The sequence below is a fragment of the Thamnophis sirtalis genome, unplaced genomic scaffold (genome assembly GCF_051295495.1).
Source record: "Thamnophis sirtalis isolate CommonGarterSnake01/CBP01778 unplaced genomic scaffold, rThaSir2_p1.2 scaffold_11, whole genome shotgun sequence".
NCBI lineage: Eukaryota > Metazoa > Chordata > Lepidosauria > Squamata > Natricidae > Thamnophis > Thamnophis sirtalis.
In genome coordinates this window covers 24,094,277-24,121,955 of record NW_028261391.1, presented here as the reverse complement: position 1 = coordinate 24,121,955, position 27,679 = coordinate 24,094,277, and the positions used below count along the sequence as shown (strand labels likewise).

The 27,679-nt window shown below is 36.8% G+C and overlaps 1 protein-coding gene across 4 annotated transcripts in view; it reads right to left on the bottom strand.

Annotated features, from left to right (window-relative positions):
* The window catches only part of PLCH1 (phospholipase C eta 1), a 124,028-nt gene that overhangs the window by 54,493 nt on the left and 41,856 nt on the right, over positions 1-27,679 (bottom strand). For all 4 annotated transcript variants that reach the window (XM_087725334.1, XM_087725335.1, XM_087725337.1 and 1 more), the window contains 4 exons: positions 17,444-17,590; positions 16,010-16,253; positions 10,908-11,037; positions 5,213-5,383 (listed from right to left, as the gene is read on the bottom strand). In XM_087725334.1, the coding sequence (XP_087581460.1) occupies positions 5,213-5,383; positions 10,908-11,037; positions 16,010-16,253; positions 17,444-17,590 (692 nt within the window). The remainder of the gene's footprint in view (positions 1-5,212; positions 5,384-10,907; positions 11,038-16,009; positions 16,254-17,443; positions 17,591-27,679) is intronic.

Here is a 27,679-nt window from a genome sequence, read left to right as displayed (position 1 = left end):
CTTGCCCTATCAGTATTAGAAAGAGAGTTCTGGACACCCAAACCACCTAAAGCTCTCTAAAATATCTTAAGCTAAATCAAAAGACCCATTAGCCCAAGAAGAAAAATACAAATTATCTAAACACTGTAACAGCTCCTATATAGGACAAACAGAGATAAGACCAGTAAAGCACATCAGTGGTGAAATTCATTTTTTTTTACTACCAGTTCGTGTGGCAGGGGAAGGTTACTGCAAAATCCCCATTTCCTCCCTACTTCTGGGGGAAGGATATTGCAAAATCTCCATTCCCACCCCACTCTGGGACCAGTCAGAGGTGGTATTTACTGGTTCTCTGAACTACTCAAAATTTCCACTACCGGTTCTCCAGAACCTGTTAGAACCTGCCGAATTTCACTCCTGCAGCACATCCGTGAACACCACCTAGCAACTAACTGTCAGAAGACATCATGAAAATTGCTTAATTTTACAACACATGGACTGAACTAACCATAATTTCAGCTGGGAAACTATGAATACCCTAAATCAATCTCAATCCAGAAACGGTGGGGCATTCCTGGAAGCATGGCACTCAAATAAATCAGTCAGCAACAGGCAGACAGAGATAAACAACATCTGCATACCATTCAAGAGACAATAAAAAAACTAATAAGAAAACAAAAGATCAGAGGATCTCTTCACTAGCAATCAACAACAAGATAAGCAGATATTAACACCAGGTAAACAATGAAGAAGTAAACAACAGCCTAATTAAGAAACTGTTAAGACAAAAACAACATCCCACCAACAAGGAGAGAGAAAGCTAATGTATACAAACAGAGAGCAAACTCCATTCTTTTCTAACACTGAATATACTGTATTACCTAGTCTGGTAGGAAAATGTCTGCAAACAAACAACCAAGCTCAGAGAGCATCAATGATTCCTCCCACTTAGAGTGTAATCACTATGAAATAACAATGTCACTACATAGGTATTAAAGCTAAACTGAATTTTCTTAGATGAACAGCAAAGTGTGAGATCGCCAAGAATAGAATAAAATTCTTTATCAAGTGTTATTCTTGCTCCAAAGGCAAAACATTCAGAAATTGTGGAATGTTTATATCTATATATGCAGAGAGAGAAGTTATAACATTATGATATGACTAAACTGGGAAACTTTGCTAAGAATATTATTTAAGTCCAGCAGTCATATCAACTCTCAGTACTATTGTCTGTGGAAATTCTCAGTCATCCAGGTCATAGTAGTCTCAAAGGTGCTTTTTAAAAGGCATTTCATTTCTCATCCAACTGGAACAATGGATCAATTCTTCTATCATCCCCTGCCAAAACCAATGAAGCTTCTTTGATGAGAAGCAAAATGTTTTCTCCTTCTTCTTCTTTCTCAAGGAAAAAACAGACAAGTTGCCTTTTGCAAAAGGACCTTTGAGACAATCTCAGCATTATCTATTAATTCATTCAATTTATAAGCCACCTTATAAGAGTGGTTCCTAGGGCAGCATACAAAATAAAACAAGTCAAAATTAAAATTCAGAACTGCAATAAAATGCATTCACAAAGTGAACAAAAAGAAAAAAAAAATACATAGGAGCAAATAGCAAGGAGAGACTAATTCCCACCAATTCCATATCCACAACTTCAATTTCTTCATCTATAACAGAATAACAGAGTTGGAAGGGACCTTAGAGGTCTTTTGATCCAACCCCCTACTCAGGCAGAAAACCCTATACCATTTCGGACATATGGTCGTCCAATCTCTTCTTTAAAATTTCCAGTGTTGAAGCATAATTATGAGTAGGTTTCATTATGCACATTTATAAAGTTTAGTTCCATCACCAAAACATAAAATGACAAGGCCACCAGAGACTAGGGATGCTGAACAAGAAATAAGCACCAAATAAAAGTTCTGCTCATCTAGCAGGTCAATTTTAACCTAAATCAAATTCTTCCTTTTTCCACGCATATTACAAGTTTTTCTTAGGTTTTAGCAGAAGGATTGGGCCACATTGAAATTGAGTTGAATAAATAACTAAACATGGATTGCCCTCTGTGTTTGCAAAATAAATATCTGTTGATTTTCAACATTAATCAACATTTAATCAACATTAAAATATGACTCAAATTTATTGTTCGCTAATAATTCTCAGAAAACCCAGTTATTCTGACATTTAACATTAAACATTTTTACATTTACACTGGTATTACTGCAATAGAATGTTAAAGATGAAAGCATAACCACATTCAACCACATTCAATTTAGGAAACTGGGATTAAATTTAGCAATATGAGAAAAGAAAATGATTGTATTCCTGTGATTCCTGATTTGAAACTTTGTGTTAACGAATTCTATAATCATTCACTAAAGTTTAATTTCCATTATTCATAAATTCAATAAAATGTACAGAATAGGAAACCTAGTTTCAGTTTACTAAGTTTTTAAAAATAACTTGAATAAAGTGGCATCACTGAAAATGATAGAAATTGTAATCTTCATCAATGACAAGAGATTATTTCATCTTGAATGAAGAGCTTCTGTTGAACTGTAATGTTCATGTTCTTTCATTTCCCAAGCCAATCAAAAAGGCTTGTTTTATTTATTTATTTATTTATTTATTTATTTATTTATTTATTTATTTATTTATTTATTTATTTATTTATTTATTTATTTATTTATTTGTCTTGTATGCCGCCCACTCCCGGAGGACTCCGGGCGGCTCACAAAAGACAAGGGAAAGGGGGGAACAAGACAAAGACAACATATTAAAAACAAAACCAACATTCACAATTTCTATGGAGGTAGATGCTTCTCAGCTCCCCCCAGCCTGCTGGAACAGCCAGGACTTGGTGGCTTTGCGGAAGGCCGGGAGGGTAGTAAGGATCCGGATCTCAACAGGGAGCTCGTTCCAGAGGGCCGGAGCTGCAACAGAGAAGGCTCTCCCCGTTTAAGGAACGATGATCTCTCAGGGCACTAGCACTTTGCCTTCCTTCCTCTCTATCAGTTCATGAATGAGAAGGTATATTTATCCTTCCAAATTTGCTGAAATTCTAGAAGTAATGAAAGACTCCAGAATACAATGTCTTTCAGCATCTATTCTTCAGCATAAAACAAAGCAATTATTTTCAGCCTCAGCCTAATATCAACAGTGGAATTCTCTTTCAGTGTTCATCAATCACATCTGATAAAGTGATATGAGCACACTAAGTTCACCTTGTGACATAATCACAGTATGGATTATGTTCACTTAATATTTGTGCTTATATAGGTGGGTGATGTTTCAAACAAACAGCAAAAAACACATGCAAAAGAAAGTATACTGTAATATATACAGATAATTGCTTATGGTTCTAAGCCACCAAAGTGTGATTGGTAATAGTAGGTAGTCTAGAACACAGGCAAGAAGAAAAACAGATTAAATACATCATTTGAACTTGAACTTCATCTACCCTGGCTTTATAAAGTAACCCTCATTGGACTAACTTGTGCTGGTCAATATGTATCACTGACATTCTGTTACTGAAGCACTTAGGTTCAATGTTCTTCTGTGTGCCTCATATATATTTTTATTACTCATTTCAACTTCAAAGCTCAACTTGTCTCCTAAAAGTAAATTATAATGCTGAGCACGTTTGCAATCTTTTGAATGGATAGCAGGTGTTTTTTCAAAGTCATTGATCCAGAGTGAAGTAATGGACACCATATAACTGTCTTGCATGAATATACGTGATAAGCCCTATGAATAGTGACAGGGATAGAGAAGCTGGGCATATTACAGCTGACAAATGCATTGGTAATGAATAACAGATGACCATCCAAAGCTGATACACCAATGAAACAAAATACCAATTATTTATAACAGGTGTCAATATTGGCTTTGGCCTTGAGCTATACCCAAAGCCTATAATCTTTCTTTCTGGATGCTTCAAAACTGATATTTTAGCTTTTATCCTTCTACACCATGAACATGACACTAATAATAAACAAGAAGAAAAGCATGTGGTCTCCTTTAAATCCATATTGTGAATCTAGTAGAAATTATCTTCTTGCATGCAATGGTGATTCCAGCTGCTAACATAACCGGAAAACCATTTGATCATCATTTACCTAGTACAGTGGTTCCCAAACTTGGCAACTTTAAGACTTGGCTGGAGAATTCTAGGAGTTGAAGTCCACAAGTCTTAAAGTTGCCAAGTTTGGGAACCACTGACCTAGTACATATATAAGGTCTCTTTAAAGCAAAGGAGGTGGCAATACTACTTTCACAATAATAGATATCATTGAAGTGGCAGCCAAAGCTGATCAATCTAGCAAACCCAGTGTAAGTCATAAATACACAACAAAACACCAATAAAAACTTTTTAAATACTCCGATAAATTAAAAATATCTCCCCCTAATGCCCAAAAGCACTGATCTAAGTGTTTTTCTGGCACAGTATTCATATAATCTGTCCAAGAACTGTCATTCTAGTAATATCCAGCCTAACTGCAGATGATAAAGGAGACAAGCAAGGTCTTCATGTGAAGCTTTTGGACAGGTGAATATAGTGCAATGAATACTGTGTATGGCATCAGGGCCTCTAAAGCAGAAATTGATTTGTAAATCGTATTCTGATTTTCATGATTTCTAGACAATTTGAGGAGGTATTATAAACAGTGAGTTGCATCCATAGCTCAGTAGGAGCAGAAACGTCATGTTCTTCTTTTGCTATAAGACATTAGTAACCAATACATTCTCTTTTTCTGGGAACACCTCATTGTGTGAAGCAATCAAATTTTATTTTTCTATTTAGAGACAGACAAAAAGAAAGGATTTGTCAACATATACATCTGATGGGAGAAGATGAGTTCCAGTGGCTAAAAGGTCTCTTGAATAAGAAATAATTGATCTTTTTTTACCCCCAGCTTCAAACAAAATCTTTGCATTCTGGAAAAGTGTAGTTATGAGTTGTGACACTTTCAAGTTACATAAGCATCTACAGAAAATATAGAAAATAAAATAGTGCTCAGAATAAAAGAAATGAAATCTATGCAGCTCTGATTCATAAAACGTTCTCTGGTCTCAATGCGCACGAGTATAGATGTCAATATTTTCAATGATACAAGTATTAGATAGTTGTTTTTGATAAATGTTTTCAAGATAAAAGCAACAGAATGCAAAAAGCAAATGGGGACATTTTGTTATGATTTGGAGTGTTAATCATTTTTGTTTTGCATCTTACCTTCTGTTCTATCTTCAAAAACTGAGTAAAATCTTCAACAGTGAGGTGGTCTTTCTTATCACTATAGCTCAAGAGCAGCAAGTATAGGTCACGCCGTAATGACATCATCTTATAAAACACAGAAAACTCTTCAAAGTTTAAAGTTCCCTGGTTCTCATCTGTGTCAGCCTCCTAAGGAAAAAGCATAACCAATTATCTGTAGCAGCTAGATACAACACTCATAGAAAGAAAATACATCTGTGAAATCCAAAAATAGCTCAATTTATATTTGCTACTAACATTTCCCTAATCTTTTTTTATTTCAAGCTAATTTCTACTGAGTTTAATGGATATTAATCCTTGCTAAATGTAAATGTAGGCCTAATTTTTTTTTATTTTTTTTTAAAAAGGAGAATGCAAGAGATAACTACGTTTGCCAAAGTTTTTCTATTTGAAAATATTTCACTATGGCTATTTTATTGTAGTGTAAATACAACCTGATCCATGCAAACTGAATAGAGTATAATATAATCCTGTAAGTGTTTACAAAATGTCTGTGTAACCCAATTGAGCTGAATAAGATCTTTTATTAGCACTGAACACAGACTGATATTTATTTATTTGTAATGAGAACCGTATCTCGTGATCTTGGAACCAAATAACTATGATTTTCAACAATATTGAGACTGGTTGTCAGGAACAAGTTCAACTACTAACTCCCTTTTTACTGTAATGAGGATTTGTCCTCAAAGAAGAGTTTGCTTATCACTTATCATGATTTTGGTTTTGTAAATATAGTATATGTTAAAGAGGATTTGCTTCAGATATACACAATGTTCACAATGGTCTTTTAAAATAATTATCTCTGTGTTGCTAAATCCACACAGTAATGGACTAAAAAAAGTCTACTTACACTGCTAAATATTAATCAACTAATTGTAAGCTTTAAAGGAGGTATGCAAGAGAATCTCTGCAGCATCCTTTCAGTAATAGTATTTTTAATTCTGCCTAGTAAAGTGTTTTTACATTAAATTAGAGATATTTGTAATCAGATTATACATAATCTAGATTGCATGTAGTTCTGGCTCATGCTACATTTGCTGACTCAGTATGGATTCAAATAAAGCCAGTAAGTTTAAAGTGGGTGAACATCATTTGTGTTTACAGAAGCTATTGTGAGTCAGGCTATATCTATGGTATGTATGTGGGCTACTATTGGACCAATTGCGTGATAGAGCCAACAACACTACAATAGTGCATGCGTGGAACAGAAAGGGCTAACTGGAACTGCTTTCAAGAATGTGTAAGAAAATATTTCAAGAAATTCATCACGTATGTGTCAACAATGTTATTCTGCAGTTATTTTGAAAATAGAGTTATGTGACCATTTCTTCTGTTAGCTGAAGTGCAGGGGTATCAAACTCGTGTGCTGGCCACACCCGGTTTAGCAAAAGGGGGGGAAAGTCCCAATAAGTCACGTGATGATGCTGTGAAGATGCAACTTTGACACTCTACTGTAGCGTACTACTTCATTCAATGTTAATACAGGCTTGAAACAAGCCAAATTCATAATATATTATGAAGCTAACTTGTTCTAAGAAACCATGGATCACAATATCCTGAGTGTAGAGTTTTGACAACATGTTAATGACTAATTATAACTTGAAATAAGAGCTTCAGAGAAGGAAAGGCAACGTTGGAATGGATTAGCCTGAGGTTTGCCTTATTTCCCTCATATCACATTAAAAAGTCTAGTGCAAGTCTGGTTAGATACAGCTATAGTTTCATTACAGGTAGTTTTCGCTTAACGATTGCCCTGTTTAGTGATCATTTGAAGTTGCAGTGGTACAAAAAAATAACAATCAATCCTCATACTTCTATTACAAAACGGCTGCAGTCATTTGATTAAAATTTGGACACTTTGCAACTTGGTGGTCATTTAGAACTGTGCAGTGTCCCATAGACATCATTTGCATACTCCTCAGTGTGCTTCCAAAATCAGAATCAATAGATAAGCTGGCAGTAAAATCATGGTCACGTGATGTCTCAATTAATGACTATGAGTGATTTCCTTAGTCACCATCTCAGAAGTAAGGCTGTACATCTGTTGTGGTCACATGGTCTCTTGCTTACCTATCACATCATTTAGCAAGACTTTATTTTTGTTATTAAGCAAGGATAATGTGTACTTTTAATTTATAAAATCTAAATAGCTCCTAAATAGCTTTTTTTTTTTTGGCAGGATTACATACCTACTGTATAATCAGGCCCAAAAGAGACATAAGCAAGTATTTTCAAAAGAATACAACAAATCTCAGCAGAAAAAGAAGGGATGGGAAATAGTTGTCATTTCTTAAAAATAATTGAATTCTAAACTGGTGGAAAATAATACTGATGGCCATAACTCAGAAGGCTCACTCACTTGATATATTTTACATTGTATTTGTTCTATATTAGACACTAAGTCATTGTGATTGAAGTATGATTTAAATATATTTAATAAAGTAAACTAACAAACAAATACATTTTAAGCTATCATCCCAGTTTTATGAGCTTAATTCGTCTGTTCAGTCAACTAATACTTAATCCATTCTAGAGAATTAAGGCGGAGAAGGAGGAGGAAGAAATGTCCCTTTAGATTTGGGATTCCCAACCTCCAGTCCCACAACTGCATGTGCCCATGATTGATCAGGCCACCCAAACACCGCCAATTTTAATGTGAACATAAATAATATTGATTTTAATTTAAACTTAATTGAGTTTCTGTTTACTACCCTTGACACAACACACAAAAATCAAGTGTACCTTTAGCTGTTTCTATATGCTGGGCTCAAGCTTTGAAGATAAAAATCATCAACACTTTGAAATGATTCTAGAAATGGATCGGCAGCCAGTGCAAATACCAAAGTTATCGAATCATATGATCATATCAGGAAATATGATCAGAGCTAGCAGTTCTGTTTCAGATTGGCTGAAGCCTTTGAACTCTCTCTCTTCAAAGGTATTTTTATACAAAATCCATTGCATCCATACAGTTGGGGCACTACTAGGCTAGGCTAGGAGAGCCTCTCAATTCCTGACCAAATAGGGCTGGAGCTTGTACATCTTTCTAAACTAATAAAAGTCACTCTTCTATTCTGAAGTTATTTATAAATCCAATGACAATGATGGAATCTTTTAGTAATGCATACCAGAATATCTTACATATGATGCACATACACACCCCATGTAACAGATGAATCCATCAATCCAACATCTTCATCAATGATTTGGATGAGGGAATAAATGGGGAACTCATCAAATTTGCAGATGACACCAAGCTGGCAGGAATAGCCAACACCAGTGACGTGCGGTGAGGTTTATGGCTGGTGAGGCAAGCAGGCAAAAGCCGCCCTATGTCGGACACAGCAGCAGGGCATTCGGATGCCCCGTCGCTGTGTCTGACATAGAGGCGTCCCGTTCCCTGACAGTTAGAACAATTAATTAGTGGAACAGCTTGCGTCCAGAAGTTGTGAATGCCCCAACACTGGAAGTCTTTAAGAAGATGTTGGATAGCCATTTATCTGAAACGGTATAGGGTTTTCTGCCTGCGGCGGGTTGGACTAGAAGACCTCCAAGGTTCCTTCTTACTCTGCTATTGTATTGTATTGTATTTTCAGTGGCAAAATGCAGAAACTAAACATACTTCTGTCTTCTGTATACATATTCTGTATTATAACATTTGTCTGAAATAGGATTTCCTGCTTAAGTAGGGGGTTGGACTAGAAGCATTCCAAGGTCCCTCCCAATTCTGTTATTCTGTTATTATCTGGACTCAACTTCAATGTATTTGCTCTGATTCAATCTAGTCTCCTGTTTTTGTGGGACATGTAGAATTTCACAAGAATGGTTTAAAAAGACAGTAAGGTTTCATGTCATTAAGACATTATGACATGCTGACCCTTTATTTCCAGAGAAGCTACCCTCCTGGTCACATATAAATGTCAATACTTTGAATGAATTTGAACTCTGTAGGACCCATAACGCAGTTGCCAAGAAACAGCCAAAAAATAATAATAATCACAGAATCTCTTTCAGGAGACAGGCATCCAGCCACAAATGTGAAATTCTGATTTCATTTCAACTGATCATTTAAAGCTAGAAATGACTGGACAGTTAGGAATATAATGGATAATCAACGTTTCTTTTGGGTGCAGCTATTCTGAAAAAGGTAAACTCCACATTGGAAATCATCAGAAGAAGCATCAATGAAATTATACTTTCAATCTCTTAATGCCTTTCCACAAACCTGTCCTGCAACAAAACTTGGGATTTTTCTACATTCCGATTAGCATCCCTCAAAAACTAGAAAAAACATTTTTTTAAAAAACCTATAGGACACTATTTAAGTATCTGGATGGATATCCCTACAATGAAACAGTATGACACTCTGAAATTTAATTAGGGAGAAAAGAAAATATAGGAAACTTGAAAAAATGTATATAATAATATAAAGATGAAATTTGAGAAGTTTTTTTCTTGCCCTCTCATAATCCCCAAACTTGAGGTGACCCAATAAAGCTGTTACAGCAATAAATTTGTCACTTACCCCAGCTAGCAAAATTGATACTATGCTTAATCACCAGCCTCTTAATATGTTCAGTAAATAAGTGTACCATCTGCGGTTATCTCAGTATTATAAATCCTTGAGGGTGGGCTACTGTGAGATGTGTCACCAATCCAACAAGAGCCAGATGCCAATACTGACATGCCTTGATGAGTCTTTCCCATTGGTATTTCCTCCATGAATAACAAATACATTGCACTAACTTTCAATTTATCTTCATTGATACAGGTAGTCCTCAACTTACAAGTATTAATTCAGCAACCATTTGAAATTGTGCCAATGCTGAAAAAATGGGCATCTGGGCCCAAAGTTATGGCCAAAGAGGTGTTCCTCATGATCTTGATCCTCCATGATCAAGATTTGGGTGCTTGGCACCTATAAGCATAGAGCTGCTGCAATGCCACCACCCAACTATTCCCGCCCCCCGCCCCCAATCAATGCCCTTTTTGGCCACCTTGTATAGAAACACTCAGCGGAGCAGTGCCAATACTGGGGCCAAAGTAGAAGACCTTGGCCTTCAGCAATCTCAGCCAGCTGCCATCATTCCCAGTCTTTGATTTTAGCCCCAGGACCAAAGAAGTCTCAGTGAAAGGACCAAGCAAAGGCCCAGGACCAAAGATGACACGCTCCAATCCTTATTTGCTTGTACTTGGTGGACAGAATCTTGCTGAATTAAAGCTATAACTCTAATCTCATAGATACATACTGAGATTTTCTAGGTGTGGCTACTCTAAATCTCTTCTCCCTTCTCCCATCCACTTTGGGATTTTGCAGCTTCTTAATTTTGGCTTTTCTCTGATGGAAAGTACTGCCTCTTTTCCAGGTGCACATTCCATCATCTTCTTTATCCCCCCCCTTGCAGCATTCTCATGTTTCTTACCTGGAGATCCTTCCACTTAACAACCCATGAGTTTTGTGATAGCAGCTGGGGTTGCAATTGTGGTTGCTAAGTGATGTGGTTCATGTGACATGTTGCTTTATTTCTATATAGTTTAGTTACAGAAATTACAGTTTCAGTTGGGGTCATCAGCTGACAATTATGGTACTTGTAACTTTAGATTTCTCTTTTGAGAGACTAATATTTATATTTATAAATAGAAAAAAACTCACCTGAAACATTTGTCTTACTTTTCTTCTGGGCAGGTTGACATTCAGTTTATGCATCAACTGATGAATCTCCTCAATATTCAGCAAACCATCCCCATTCTTATCAGCTTCCTGAAAGGTCTGCTTCACCCAAGTGGAGACAAATTAAGGAACGTATAACTCCCTTTATCAAAATATTGGGATACACTTTTACATTATTGAGAAAAAAGCAAAAGTGTAAAAAAAGGTTAGGTAAATCAGTGCACAATGGTAAGTAAGCACATAAACACAGAAGGTATCAGCTTGTTTCTTTTTAAAGTAGGGGATAATATGCACAAATGACATATTAATAAGAAATAAGGAAGGTATGAAGCCACTAATAATGCTGCTTTACATTATAATGCAATGGAATATACAATATCTAGTACTTAACCAGTTCCAAACTGAGCACAATACAAAAACTTTAAAACTAGTTTTCAAAATTCTTACCCAGGATTTGGGAAGGTTGGGAAGAAGGCTACACTTACTTATTGTACAATAACTAAAACCAAAGTTAATTAAAAACCAACATATTGGTTGGCACTCTCCTTGTGGCAGCCCAGTTTTGGAAAGATGTTCATTGTCTTAAGATAAACTTGAAATGATGCCTATTTAAAATAAGCACTTAGAGATACAAAACTGAAGTTGATAATACTAACAAGTATATGTTGCATAGAACACTGCATTTGTTATAGTGGTCTCATCAATTCATAAAAACTCCCTTCCTAGGTTAACGTTCAAACTCCATCAAGTGTCAACGGAGGTCCACAGAAGCTCCCCAGATATGAATATTTGATTAGAAAGACATAATATAATTTGCTAATATACACTGAGATCATCGCTGGTGATATCCCTTTGTGTCACATTAGGTTAGCCAGCTAATTCTTCAACTCCATTTATTCATACTATATACCATTATCACCTTGCTTCATCCATTCATTCTTTTTTCTAAATTAAGAACCTGCAGGCACTTCAGTTATAACGCAAGAAAGCTATTTCCATCAGTAATAGTAACACTTTCCAATGTCTTCTAAACAGGGCAGGTGGGTTTCTTCCTTAGTGGCTGGGTTTTCAGGAAAAGAAACCTCAACTGAAGTTCACAAAGCAAAATTACAATGTTGGCATAACTAATTACTACAAATAACCCTCTCTCTCTTTTAGCCTAATCTAATGTGTTAAGCATTGTCTATAAGGACAGGACATATATTAAATTCAGTAACAAGGAGTCCTTGTCGCTTACTGGGTGGGGTTGTTTTCTTGCAGATGTTTCATTAGCCAAGTTTAGGTAGCATCATCAGAATGGGGTTTGCTGTCCTCTAGTGGCTGGCTTGCCATGCCAGTATTGATAGGGGTGATCTTATCTTGCCCTGTTAGCATGTTTGGCAGTTCCTTGTTTGGGGTATCGTTTACTTTTTCATTGTTGGTCTGATGTTAATCTTGGAGTTAATTTATGGTTACTGTGGGTGCTAATTGCTGGGGGGGGTGTGTTCTGGTCTTTTTGTTATCTTTTGGGCTTGCTAGTTTTTGTTATTCATTCCCTTTTTTTTGGCTCAGTAACATACAAACAGAAATTAACCCAAGTTAGGGATTTTTTTCAATCTCTTCCATTCTTCTGGAGCAGACTTTGAGGGGCTACAAGGATGATCCACTAGTACTGTAAACAGTACTGTTAGTAGAACAACATTGCCATGCTGAGTATCCCAGCTTAGTCTTTGACTGCAATTGTTTCCACGACCACCAACTTTTCACAATGGTGGAAGAAATCCTTTGGCTTCACTATTGTCCAAATGTGAATTCTTCTTCCCTCACACAGAGCTTTTCTGATCACAATAAAAGGAAGCTACACTCGAAATATTTCTATGACCAGTGAGGATATTCTTTCTATTGCAAATAAACGCACAGGGAATTATTCTGATTTGAACCATAAATGCTTAAATTTCCTCTCTTATACAATTGACCCAATTTAACTTCTTTTCCCTCTCTGGGTCTGTCATTTATTTTTAAGAAATCGTTCTCCATGGACCAATCCTGTTCCATCTGGTTTGGTTCTTCTTCTATAATTTAATAACCCATTAATTCTACTGCTTATTTTTTTTTCTTCAGTTGCTCCCTGATCAGAGGCACTTTTGCTTGGAATCTATACCCTTTAGTGCCTGCCGTTATATCCTCACTCCAGCTGGAGATGCTACAGGGCCCATTCCTCTGTGCAGTCATCCATCTGCCAGAACTGATCATGCAAACAAGGCTTGAAGAAATATTTCTGCATAACCAAATGCATGGCAGCCATGTGAAGCCTCCAAAAGCCAGAAAAGATAGAAATTACATAAGTAATTTATGGAGTAATTAGCCATAAAATGTTGGCAAGGGTTTCTCTGCCTTACGATAACAAGAGCTGAAATTCGGAAATGAGAATATTTGGCATTCTTTTTTTTTTTTTTTTTTAGCTAGGCAACTTGGGACGAATCAAACCACTTCATCATCCAATATCCTCACTGGGGAAAATATGCTTTTCCAGAGCATAATCGGAATGAAATATCTTTGTCTCTAGGGATTTGTCCTTAGGTTACTTTATTTCAGGGGTATGAAACTAGTGTCTTCATGGCCTCATCACATGATGTATCATGACTTTTTGCCCCCTTTGCTAAACCGGGCATGGGCATGTCCAGCACGTGATGCATCCAGCTTGTGGGCTGCGAGTTTGACACCTCTGGTTTATTTGGTCCTGTTTAATTAAACAGGATGCCCAAAATTACGTTTTCACCCCCTTCCACTTTCATACATAGTATTTTGTCTCTGAGAGAAACTGTGATGTTTGTGATCCTGGTTTAATTATTGCTGCTTCTTTGTTCTAAAATGAATTGCATGTGGTTGTGTTTTTGTTTTTTTAGTGTATGGTTCAGTGGTGGGTTCCGGATTCCGTTGCAACTGGTACGGTTGCAACAGGGCCCGCGTTCTCCACATTCATGCACATGCATGCTGCGTGCATGTGTCTTACCGTCTAGCTACGCCTCCACGATGCTCCAGCTGCTCAGCAGAGCATCACACAGACACTGTACATGCTTTGCGCGTGTGCAGAAGCGCTGAAGAGTTTAAAGACAGGTAAGGACTGTGGGCAGGCAGGTGAGCCCTCTGGAGCACTGGAGCAGAACAGTAGCCGGTGCTCTAGGCAGACTCTGGTACGCCTGTACTGGGGTGTACCGCCTGCAACCCATCAATGGTATGGTTATTTGAGGAATTGGCAAATAGATTACAATATGTGAGTGAAATACAAAATACTCAATGAATAATAACCCAACACAAACTAAATGACATTTTACTATCTTATAAAACCACCTGAGTAGAGATCATGATGTCATTAAAATACTAATCCACTTTGTTCATGGAGAACCTTGAAAAGAACTGTACACTATTACTTCATGTTTCTGTTTTATGTTCTTGCCATGATTAACAGAAAAAAAAACACAACAAAGCAGAATCACCAAGCTGATTGCCCCAATTCCGCATGCTGTGATGACAAATAAAACCAGCCAAATAAATAAACAGAAATTATAGTAGAGGGTAAGAATTACACATTTCCTCCAAAGGGGTCAATCAATACAAAATTAAAAGAGAGGGCAGAGTTTCATATGAACAAGGGATGATCAGGCTCACCAGTTTAGAAACGAAATTGCTGCTTCATTCTAATGAATCATTAAAGACTACATTTGATTACAAACAGATGGGAGCCAATTAGAACAATTGATCAGCACTTCTCTGTTATTCATTAAAGTACTCCATTTTTTCCACATTCCTGCACACTGCACATCAAGACAACTAGACACAAGAACGGCACAGGGGTGGGTTTCTCGCCCCGTTCCAACCGGTTCGGTTGGAACGAGGCCGGCAGCATCCTCGCACACATGTGCGGCGTCCTCGCGCATGCGTGCAGCACGCCCGTGCACAGTGCACGCATGCACACTAGCATCTGTGCGATGCTCCAGCTGCTCCTGGAGGATCGCGCAGGCGCTGTATGCATCCTGCGCATGCGTGGAAGCGCAGAATTAGTCAAAACCTGGTAAGGAGCGGGTGCGGGTGTGCGGGTGCGCGCGGGCACGGGGGGGGGGGCTTCGCAGTTCCCGGAAGTTACTTACTTCCGGGTTCGGCAACCAACCGGTTCGCAGGAACCGCCACGAACCAGTTGAAACTCACCCCTGGAACGCCATCACTCTGTTAAACAAATAATTCCCCCACCACTGTCAAACTATTCACTGAGGCTGCATTACTATTGCTATTAGTTTTCTCATTGTTCCTGTCACCCAAATCGTTCTTATTTGTACTCTATGACTATCATTAAGTATTGTACTTTATGATTCTTGATGAATGTATCTTGTCTTTTTATGTACACTGAGAGCATATGCACCAAAGACAAACTCCTTGTGTGTTCAATCACACTTGTCCAATAAAGAATTCTATTCTATTCTATTCTATTCTACTCCTGCTTCAGTCTAGGGGGGAAAGCCCTCTGACAGTTGCTATATGAGCTGCATTAACTTTAATAATTCAACTCCTTAAAGCAACCAGATTTTTTTTAGACTAACATAAATGCTTGAAAATAAATAAATGCTTGTTTTATATGCAGCAGGGAAGTGCTGTGCTCATGAAAAATCTAAAGAAATTCTTCCACATCATTTTTAAGTACCTTAGAAAAAAACACTGTAAAGTACTATTCCCTTAGATGGAATCAGTTATTATAATTGGAACTCATTTAGCTATTTTGTAATGGGTGATGTTCTTAAAAGGTTGAACCATGTTGTTACTCTATAAGTGCCTGCTTATAATGAGAATTGCCATTGAAATAAATAATTGTGAGTTCTTGTCCCACATAGGCATGAAAGCTAGCTAGATTTTAGGGCCTGAGTCAGTCTCTCTCAGCCCAGCTCATCTCACAATGAGGAAGGAAGGAGGAGGAAAAAGTATTAGGTAATTCATCACCTTGAATTATCTATGAAATAATAAAGGGGGCATAAAAATTATTCATAAATAAATAAATAAGACAGATCAATCAGAATCACTATATTGTCCCAGAATAGAATGCTTTGAAAGGATATTGATCGTGTGTCCTCTGTCTTTTAGCAAGAGAGTCCTCATCACTTATCCCAGCCATCAAATATTTCAGCCCAGTGATCCAGGTACGGGCTTCCTCCGAGTTAGAAGTTATCAGATCCAATGATTCCATATGATTGCCATGGTAAATTGTAAAGCAGCAGCTTGGGTCAAAATTGCCCTCTGCATGGCGATGGAATATTTCTGATTGCCGCCCTTCAGTGACTTTGTAGATAGAATCAATTATGACTGTGAAAACAAAAATAAAATAGTACAATCTGGTTTATCGTATAGCTGATTGCAATGTTCCATTTTATATTAATAAATCAATCCAGGAACAATTTATCTAGGATAATGAATTAATTCAGAAATGCACAACTTCTGTAAACTTCAGCTATGGCTTTGCATTTCATGTCAAGGTTTGCATTCTGAAAGTGGCCTTAAGCCTGAACCCATTCTTGCCCCCAAAAATCCACCCAAAATAACTCCTCAAAATACAAAACAGTGAAATGAAATATTTGACTTCACTCATGTAGGAGACATTTTGTGCCTTCAATTTAAAAAAAAATACATCTATGGAAGAGATTAGTTGCAATAAAATTGTAGCAGGAATTATAAATGCCTTTTTATTATATTATTCCAAAGACATGAAAGCTGACAGAGAATACTTACCCCAAACCCACACAAAAATAATTTTGCTTTTTCACCAAAACAAAGTAAAAAAGAGATGAGTTAAGCATGACTCCCTTTGACAATTGGACTTACGAGTCCAATTGAGCCCAAAATTTCTGTTGTTAAGCAAGACAGTTGTTAAGTGAGTTTTGCCCCATTTTACGACCTTTCTTGCCACAGTTTTTTAAGTGAAGCACTGCACTTGTTAAGTTATTAAGACTTATTATTAAGTGAATCTGGCTTCCCCATTGACTTTGTTAGTCAGAAAGTCACAAAAATGATTATATGATCCCGGGACATTGCAACCCTCATAAATAGGGAACAGTTGCCAATGTCCGGATTTTGATCACATGATGATGGGGAAACTGCAATAGTCGTAAGTATGAAAAACAGTCATAAATCACTTTTTTCAGTGCTGTTGCAACTTTGGTCACTAAACAAACTGTTGTAAGTTGCAGACTACCTGCACAGATGAAAATATAGAACATGTTTTACATTATGATCCCTTAAATGCATATATCTTATATGCTCAATTTTTTAGCCTAAGACAACTGGAGATCAAATGTTCTCTTTCCTGGGACTGCCAGTCTTAATTTTGAGGTGGTTAATACTGGCACCAAGCTTAGTCACAATCATTCCTAGCGCCGGACTAATGCTGTGGGGAAGAGCTGGCACCCATTTTTAATAAACATAAAACACGTGCCCTTGCAAATTAAAAAGTGCATCATAAGACATGCAAAGTAAATAATAACTTCAAAAGAACTTACTTTTTGCCTTTTCACTTTTCCTAGATGGCCTCCATCTGATGCACGTCCTGTGCTCATCAAGATAAAAAAGACGCACTAACCCTTTGGCTCCATGCTTCAGTTTAATCATCTGAGTCCCAGATTGCATAACACTCATACATCTTTCAACTAAAGGATGAAAGATTGCAACAATTTTATTTAACCAGCATCCCTAATTTACTCTGCTGCATAATTACTGTAATAATTATCTATAAAATTGCTACTAATCTTTCAAACTACACTTTGCATGAAAAAATAGGCAAATAATTATAAACATGTATAATGCTGGAACTACTAGATTTCTGTGAGTCTTTTTAAACTGAGTATAAAAAACAAAACATTTCAAAAATATCTTTTTTCCTAACACATATCTTTCATTTTCGTAAGCATCTAATCACCATACAATTTGGAGTATATAATATTTTCCCAAAGCTTTAAGATCAGAGGAGAAGAAAAAGCTAGAAAGAAACTCCACAGTGCATCATTTTCAGTTCACAAGTGAAATTTGTACTCATATATGAATATATGAACATACATGAAGCATACATCAATATATGGGAACATTATTTCCTTTACTTCTGTCTATGTAGATCAGCATATCTCATTGCCCTCTTTCTTTTGGCCCATTTCCATGCTTCCATTGATCAATTATTTTTTATCAGAACTGGGCAGAATTATTTCATCTGTTCGTATGTGATAAACTACAGACTACAAGTCAGTAATATTTTCAGGAGATCAACACCTTGATAAAGTCTTACAATTTTCAAATATCAAAAAGCAGATATTAATTGTGCAACAGTTACACAATTTCACTGTTGAGACTTTGTAAGATTTTATGAGAGAACACCAAAAACCCATAAAAGAAATAATCAATATTTTTTTTATCCACTAAAAGGAATGTTAACAGTAGAAAAGCTTATTGATATATCGTTTCATTGGCAAATTACATACTCTCAAATATGAATAAATCGAAACCTATGATAGGAGAGAAACAAATCAAATCATGAGGAAGAATTCAGAAGCAGTAAGTAAGAAAGGAAATACATTCAGTGATAAATTCAATGGTATACTGGTGTTTACTGTTTGTTTCAAACAATAGTTTGAAATTGTATATCAATGTTGTTCAGGCATTGTAAGGGTCAGAAATATACAAAGAAATGTACAGCCTTGTAATATATGATGCTAATGAATAAATAATGAGAGAAAGGGAACAACTGTGCTATCAATTAACATTTCAAAAACTGATTAGCATTTAATATTCATGGTATTATTATTATTAACAATATTTATAAGTCATCTAATTCCAACATCCGCTGCACATTCATGAGAAAATAAAAATTTGTATATTTGTAGCTATAAAAATACCTCTGAATAAATATAAAAATTCTGCCTAGGGATAGTTATTCAAAGCAATACAGTCCAGAATGAGAATGCATAAGGTTCAGCATGTGGCTATAGTAGTATATAACAGCACTTACATAGACTAATATATAGAGTTTGCCGGATTCCAGAAGACCCAACATTTTACAATTTCTGCTTACACAATAGGATGTCCCCTTCAATTTTCCTTGCATTTACAAAAAAAAAATAATTGACACTATCATTCCATCTGCAGGAAGGAATTCAACTTATGTATTTCACAAGATTTCAGAGCTCTCTGTGAACTCATTCGACATGCTTTGCAAATGCAACAAAACATACATTTATATTTTTGGATTGGTGGATTTTTCTTTCTATCAAATACACATACAAAAATTAAAGAATCATTGTTTTTGTAGCATAAGTCACAAAGATTCTAAACTGAGCTCACAAAAATCAATCCACAACTTGGTCTAGCTATATTTCTGATAAAACAATGCATTAACAAAAGCCACCGATCAAATGTTCTTAAACCAATCCAAGATAATAGAAAATTGTTATATTCTTGTGGACAATAGACTATTAAGTAGGAAAGAAAGTGAGGCTGTTTGGTGATTCTATACTTACTTTTATTAAACTTCACTGAACATAGTAAGTCTTAGTTCCAAACAAACAGGCACTGGACTTATACTTACACTAGATATACTTATTTTCAATATATAAGATTGGGCCTTTACATTTATTTAAGTATGACTATATAAACCTTTTGAAAAACACGCTTTCCTATAATTTTTCACAGCTGTGTGACTGTGCATGGACTTACACACACACAGAGATAGCCAAAAGCATTTCTGAAGCAACTGCCGGAGATAATTTGAATAAGGGTGTTTTGGACATATTACTGCACAGTACTACAATCACAAAGAAACTATTCAAAGTCTCTATACAGCCTTTGCCATCAGAAAAGATTTTGTACAGTAGTTAAATTTCACTGTCAAAACACAAAGCACATAAAAAGTAACTGCAATAAAATAAAACATTATTTGCCATTTAAATGGTATTGGTTTGACAACATCCTTGCGTTAATCAAGAAGAGCATTTCCAATAATGTCTTAAAAGCAAAACAGAACTGAATGTCACCAAAAGTAGCAGAAATGTCTAGTTCAGAATCAATGCAACAGCCCTTATTCCCTTATATTCCCCCAAGGCAGGTTATGGGTCTCTATTCAGAAACCAACACCTTCACATTGAAACTCTAAGAAAGATACCAACTCATTTGGCTCAGGCAGCATCTTTGTGAAGTTCCTACACTTCCCACTACAAGATAGATCTCCGATGCTAGAATGGAAGCCATTGGAGGAAGAAGAGTCCAGATGATGGCCTGAAAGTTGGGCGAACGGCAGGCAATCTTTATCCCACCTGATAAACAATGCTTTAGTACAGAGAAAATCAAGAGCTGTTGGATTGGGATTGCTAAACTGCAAGCCTGAGCAGTAGGACACACATGGCATGTTTTCAAAAAGCACCCTAATCTGTGCTAATGCCATCTTCCATTTGTCATTTATCCCTGTGTAAAATGAAGCCTTTAACCTCCTGCCATTGCTTCGGTGAAGCACTTGATGTTATGAATTGCATTGACCATTTGTAGCATAAAGCTTGCTTTTAAGCAGCTTATGCTTCTCTCTGAATCATGCCTAGCCCGAAGCATTTAAAAATAGGTACACTTTCATTTTATTTCAGCATACTGCATTACGCAAACAATGTATTACTATCATGATCCCCTCAAAGATATACTCCATGCAGTTTGATGAAGATGTAAACAATGGTCAAAAGAACATAAATTCTGCAACCCAGAAAATTCATTTTAAACATAGTGTTTTGAAATTCCAATCCCATGGAATCTCAACAGATGTCATTCATCTCCTGCTGTATACCTATTTTTCAGTATCATTTGTAGACTCAGTTATGTATATGTATTAATATGACAATATGCGGGTTGACTTCAGTGTGGTACTATTGTATTAGGCTTCTGGTGATAAATGCCCATGAACAATATAGTACACTGTTAATTTAGTAAATCAATAATTTTGTAAATGTAGAACCTAGGGAGAGGGAGAGAGATTCAAAGTTGTTTTTCTTAAATAGCTGTATTTATAGGTTGGTCCCACCTCACTCCTGATTTATTTGTGAGCTACTTCAGGGATGACAGAGTAGATTCAGAAAGTGATAGTTGTCTTTTTGATGGAGGAAGTTATTATTGCCACCTTGTAGAGCACCTTGGAGAACAATGTTTTGATCACTCTTGATCCAACAACTTTTGCCCAGCCTCCAATACCTTTGTGATGTAAGTTGGGCTAAGAGAGAATGATCTGCCCAAAGTCACCCAACCAGCTTTTCATGCATAAAGCATGAATAGAATTCATAGTTTCCTGGTTTTTTAGCCACTATGCCAGACTTACTCTCATCCCCTTATTGCAATATTAACTGTATTGTGATGGTCTGAAACTAAACCCACAAAATCTCCAAGGTATGCCTGTGTTTTCATCCAAGTGTATAAATCAAATTGATTTTCTAGGAATTTTGAAATACCTGTAATCTGAAATAGATAATTACTTCTCACTTTTAATCTTCACAACATAGATTTCTACAGAGCAATGGGATTTTTTTAAAAAAAAATGGTTATGCTAAAGGTGTGGCAAGAGAATGGGCCCTATTTTCTTATATTGGCCCATTTTTTATATTCATCATCTACTAGTGAAGCAAGAGGAATAAAGAGCAGATGACTTCAATCGAACACTCTAGTTATCCAAGATTCTATCCAGATGCAATTTCAAAATAATTCACTCTCACGAATTCAGAGGGACAAAAAATAATTAGATTTACATTTTCTTATAAAATGACCAAATCTCTGAACTAACTGTCCATCTCCTTCAGTTTGATATAGTTCTCCCTATGTGTTCTCTATTGTTCCCATTTTTCTTTTCATTCAGGTTGCTAAATTTATTTTTAAAAATCTGCTGTTTCACATATTTGTTTTCCTTTTAGGCAGGTTGCCAAATGCAAATGGGTGTTCTGCACACATATTAGGAGGCTGATACAAATAAATAACCAGGGAAGGGAATTTTGCTGCTATTTTATGTTTCATTGGCTGTTGCTTGTTGGGATCACTTGCTGTTTATGGAGGTAAGCAAGGCTGCAAAAGTGCTATATGCCAAAATACTGCTTCTCCTCTATGATGTTTTTCAAATTCCCCAAGCCAATGTTTCTGTAGCTTGGGGGATAAGAAACATTCCATATTGTACCTAGGAAGAAAAACATGGGAGCAAGGGCTTCTCTTGTGTTCCTATTATTCTTATGGAGGAACACTCAAAACATTCCAAGCATTGTTATTTCAGAAGAGGCAACAGTCACATCATTAAGAGTTTATGGTTGCTGAAAAGCAGTAAAAATGTTTAGACAGAACATTCCAAGAGGTTAGAACAAAGCATTTGTTGACCAGTTTTGTGCATGTCCCTGCAGAGAACACAAAGGAAGAGAAATTAAAACACTTTCTCCTATCAAAAACAGCCAGAAATTGAGGAAATACTGCACATATCTAAATACAATAGGGTTTAGATATGGTTTACATGCCTAAGCAAAGCATTTAATACGGCATATATTAGACACGATGGCAATTCGATACTTGGGCGTTCTCCAGGAAGATTGGTACTGGGTCTGGGGGGCAAGGGGGAGAGAAAATCACATACGTCAAATCCTCCATTTACGACCGAGCTATGACACTGCAGTTTATTCCCATGATACTCTATAGTGTACAAACCAAGCAAGGAGGGAGCTGCATAGCTACCACTCACGTGAGTATTGTTCCCGTCAAACCTGGAAGCCATCTTTTACCTTTAGGATTTCAGGCCTGCCACATTTTCTACTGTGGGAAGATGGGAGGGGTGATTATACGGAGATTCAGGTTAATGTCAGAGTTCCAAGTAACACCCCCTAAGAAGACTCCGAGGCTTGAGTTTCCTCAAAGTTCCATTTTATTAGAGGTGTCATATTGGCACATCTGGGGAAACCTGAATCTGAAAGTTTCCAGGTTTTTCCACCCAAAAGAAAGTTTAAGTCCCTACCCCGCACCCACATGTCCATCAGATGCCATCCAAACTAGAGATGTCTCCCAGTCAAGTCATCGCAGCTGCAGGGCCAGTTGACCTTGACTTTCTGAGAAAGAATGTTATTATGGCTACATATCATCCACATTCTGTATAATCCCCCCTCCCATTTTTCCAGATGTGCCAATATGACATCTCTAATAAAATTGAGTTTGAGGAAACTCAAGTCTCAGAGTCTTCTTTCGTTGGGGGTGTTACTTGGAACCCTGACAGTTCCCTCTCATAGAAATAATGTACTAGGAAAGCCCATGCAATACTCCATAGATACTAATAGGTCCCACCTACCGCGAAAGGATATGAGAGTAGTAATCTTATACTTTTTCAGCTGTGGTATGTGATGCAGCAAAATAGACAGCATAGGCTGTCAAGTGGAAAATATACAACAAAATCATCAGCTGATGGGATCTAACTCAACTGAAATATTCTTCAGGGTTCAAGAGAAGCAGAATAATTTGTAATTAAGCGATCAGGATCCCCTCATGAGGTTTTTTTTAAAGTAAAAATTAGTTTGTATATTTCAGAATCAATGAAGCCAGGGCTTGCACCACTTACAACCAGATAATTTGTATAGTGAGTATGGTACGCTGAGAAAGGATCGAAAACGTCTCTGGATTTCTGGTAGGATCCTATTAAAAAATCTAGTTTTTATTTTAAAAAATCATTTTTCCTCTTTTTCATCTTTCCCTCCCAGAAACAATTTCCCTTTCACCTTTCCCCAAAGATTTAAATGCAAAATCAAGGAAATTATGATTGCCTTACACTGAATTCTCTAACGTTCATGCAAGTTAATTCAAGAGTGTAAGGATTTTGAACTATTAAAGGCTTTTTTTTTATTTGTCAAACAGAGAAGTCTCCCTAAGGATGCAAAGTAAAAAAAAAATAGAAGGAAGGTATCTACTGCCTAATTAAGAGGTTCCATGCTGGCTACTAAATCAGGAACTAAATCAAGTCGCATAAGGTCAATTCTATCATACTTTTCATTTATGCAGACTTTGAAAGAGTACTGTGCAAGCAGAAAACCAGCCAGAGGGCAGCAAGTTATTGGGGAAAGCTGCAGATCTTTGCAAATATTATGCCCACATTCCCCACCCTCCACATATATACACATTAGCTATATTAATATGAACATGTTATCATGTATTCTAATAACAAAAAATGTGTTTGTTTATAGTCAAGCTTTCCTCCTATTAAAATACTTAATTCGCTTGTTTCAATAGCCCTAAGCAATGCAACACATTGATTACATGCATTATGAAGTCTCTACTGACAGGTGATAATTATACTTCATCTTGTTATAACTGTGGATTAAGTTACTTCCACCTGTTTATTTTCAAACTACTTCAGTGGAGGCACGCAGTCTTTCACATACCATTTTGATAATAACGAAAGGAAGATCAAGGCATAAAGAAATTGAGTTACATAGAAAGAAACACAAGTATCATTTCATCATCCAATTTCTACTGCATTTTAGTTCCTTCCCACTTATCCGTTTGTTACTATTACGCTTTGTTTTGTTTATTTGATTCATTCTTATATTTCTCTGCCAATTCCCATGATTACAAATCTTAAGCTGGTATGCAAATGAAAATTAAAATACAAAACTTGAACAACCTATTAAAGTAGGATGAAAGTACATGTTTGATTTAAAAGCAACAGAATGAAGAAAAAACAAAATATAAACTATTTCAAATATCATTCATTGTGGGAAAGTTTGGGTAAAGAAATAAATTTTAGTAAGTCCCCACAAAATTCAGGGAGTAGAGTATTTTAAATTCCCCTAAATCAAAGTATTCCAGAATGAAAGCATCCCTGCCAAGAAAGTATTTGCAGTCCTTGGCAACATTCAGGTAGTCTGTTCCCATGTTGTTATGAATATTACACATCAAAAGGAAAAACCCATAAGTGGCTCAGAAGCTGATGAACAATTAGTTCAGCTTAAGAACCCTACACAATCACACTCTGGCTATCATATTCTGCACCAGTGGCAGTTCAAGAGCAATCATAATCATAGGGGTTACTTACAGAAGAAAAAAAACTTCAGAAAAACCGCCAAATATTCCTATTATTCAGAGAGACTGTAATCTTATTTACTCCCACGTATCAAAAAAGCATTGTTATCAGGATTCATGTGTCTTGTTTATTGGCTCCTATCTAATTCAGAGGTGGTATTCAGCAGGTGCTCACCAGTTCTGGAGAACCGATAACAGAAATTTTGAATAAATACCACTTTTGACTGGCCACGCCCCCATCTATTCTCTGCCTCCTGAGTCCCAGCTGATTGGGAGAAAATGAGAATTTTGCAGTAACCTTCCCCTGGAGTTGCATGGGAATGGAGATTTTACAGTATCCTTTCCCTGCCACGCCCACCATGCCATGCCCACCAAGCCACGCCCACAGAACCGATAGTAAAAAAAATTGAATCCCACCATTGCTCTAATTCATCATTAAATCTAGCCTCTGATTCAGAATATGCACTGCCTTTTCTTATTTAAATCCTATGAAGAAGTGGGGTTGAATATCATCAGTGAATTGATGACATTTGTATTATTATTACCAATTGTCTCCCTTTCCCATTACAAATCAGTATAAGGCACTGAGAGTAAATACTTAACATGAACATTTCTGATGCCTTTCCCCACTACAACTTCATATTGGTATTAAATGTTTTGTAGAATAAGTAGTATAGGTGCTAGGGTACAAAAACATACCACATTGTAATTCTCTCTGGCTATGCTTGCATAACAAGCTTTGCTGAATCTATTACAGACTTGGTGATTGCATTTGCTGCAGAATGCTAAACTTAATCAATTTGGTTTGATTTAGTTTTGGGTTTTGTTCTCAGGCTTAGCTTGTGGACTCAGTCAATTTGGATAGTTATAATCCTAAAAGGTCATTTAGCAACCTGGTTTTAAGGTCACTGCAGGGGTGGGTTCCTGACAGTTCTAACAAATCTACAATGCTTTTTAGAACCAGTTCCAGCTCCTTCCCCCTGCACAGCCGCACATCATCAAGATGAAGAGAGAGAGGAGGAATTCTGGGAGTTGAAGTCCACAAGTCTTAAAGCTGTCAAGTTTGAAAACCCCTGGAGTTTTTTTCTAAAGAGTTAGGGGTGCAAAGTCTTGTAACTTGACAGTTTTAAGACTTGCGTGTTTTAAATGCCAGAGTTTCTGAGCCAACATTTTGGTTGCTAAGCAAGAGCATTGTTAAGTGAGTTTCACCACATTTTACAAGTTGGCCATGCCCATCCAGTCACATGGCTGGTAAGCCACTCCCATCCAGCCACATGGCCGGCAAGCCACTCCCACAAAGCAGGCCACACCTACAGAGTAGGTTCTAAAAAAATTTGAAACCCACCACTGGGTCACTGGGACTATCCCTGCAAGAAAGGACCAAGACACCAAAGGGTTCATCAAGTTTATCATGTTGGAAAATATTAAAAGCATTTACAGAGCAAGAAGGATAAAGATACGCCTTCTCTGCCTCTTTCAGGATGTTGTCTGTTAGACAAATACAGTGATTGTATCTCTCAAAACAGGTTTAAATCCAGACTGAAAAGAGCAAAATAATCAATGTCCTTGAAGAGTATCTGCAACTTCATAAATATCAGTGGTCAATCACCTTACTTATGTCCCCCTCTTTCCACTTTTTATACTTATCTTTTTTGTCTTTCAATTTGTCAGAGAGTTCTTTATGCAGCCATGCTGGTTTCTTTTGGGAGCTGTTATTTTTCTTCTTCATTGGTATTGTGCTAGACTGCAATCTCATTTTTCAAAATTTCCCAAGCTTCTTGAGTTGTTTTCCCCTTGAGAAGTCTCATCCATGGAATTCTTCCCAAGCTCTCTCTAAGTTTATTGAAATTAGCTCTCTTAAAATCCCAGACTCTAGCTTGACTTTGTTCTACTACTTGTGCTTGCATAATGTTGAATTCCAATATTGCATGGTCACTTGCCCCCAGGGTTCCTATGGCTTCAACACCTTCTATCATTTCCTCTCTGTTAGTGAGAATTAAGTCTAATATGGCCGATCCCCTTGTTCCCTTCTCTACTTTTTGGGAAACAAAGTTGTCTGCTAGGTTCGTTAGGAACCTGTTAGATCTTCCACTTGTTGCAGTTTGTTTCCCAGTTGATTCAGGCTAGTTAAATTTCCCCATTACTATTGTGGTGTGCTTCCTACATACTTGTTAGCTGACTAGCAAAAAGTGCATCTACTTCCTCTGCTTGGTTGGGTGGCCTGTAGTATAGACCTATGGCAATGTCGTTTTCCTCCCCCCCGCTCCAACCTTTAATATTTACCCAAATGCATTCAAAATAGTTCCCATCATTGTTCTGCTCTATTTTTGTAGAGATGTGATTATTTCTTATATATAGTGCAACTCCACCTCCTCTTTTATTTGGTCTATTTCTTTTAAATAATTTAAATCCTTCTAGCTGTATGTTCCATTTGTGAGTTTCATCCTACTAAGTTTCTGTAATGGCAACAATATCGTATCTGCCCTCATTTATTTGAATTTCTAATTCACCCTGTTTATTCCTCATACTCTGTGCATTGGTGTATAGACATTTGAGTCCATTTTGATTGACCCTGTGTTTACTGTCTACATAACCTGTGTTATGCCTGACTGCCCCTATTTTCTTGCCACTTGTATGATTCATGCACATGGTATGGCACTCACTATTAAATGCTTGGTTTTGCTTGA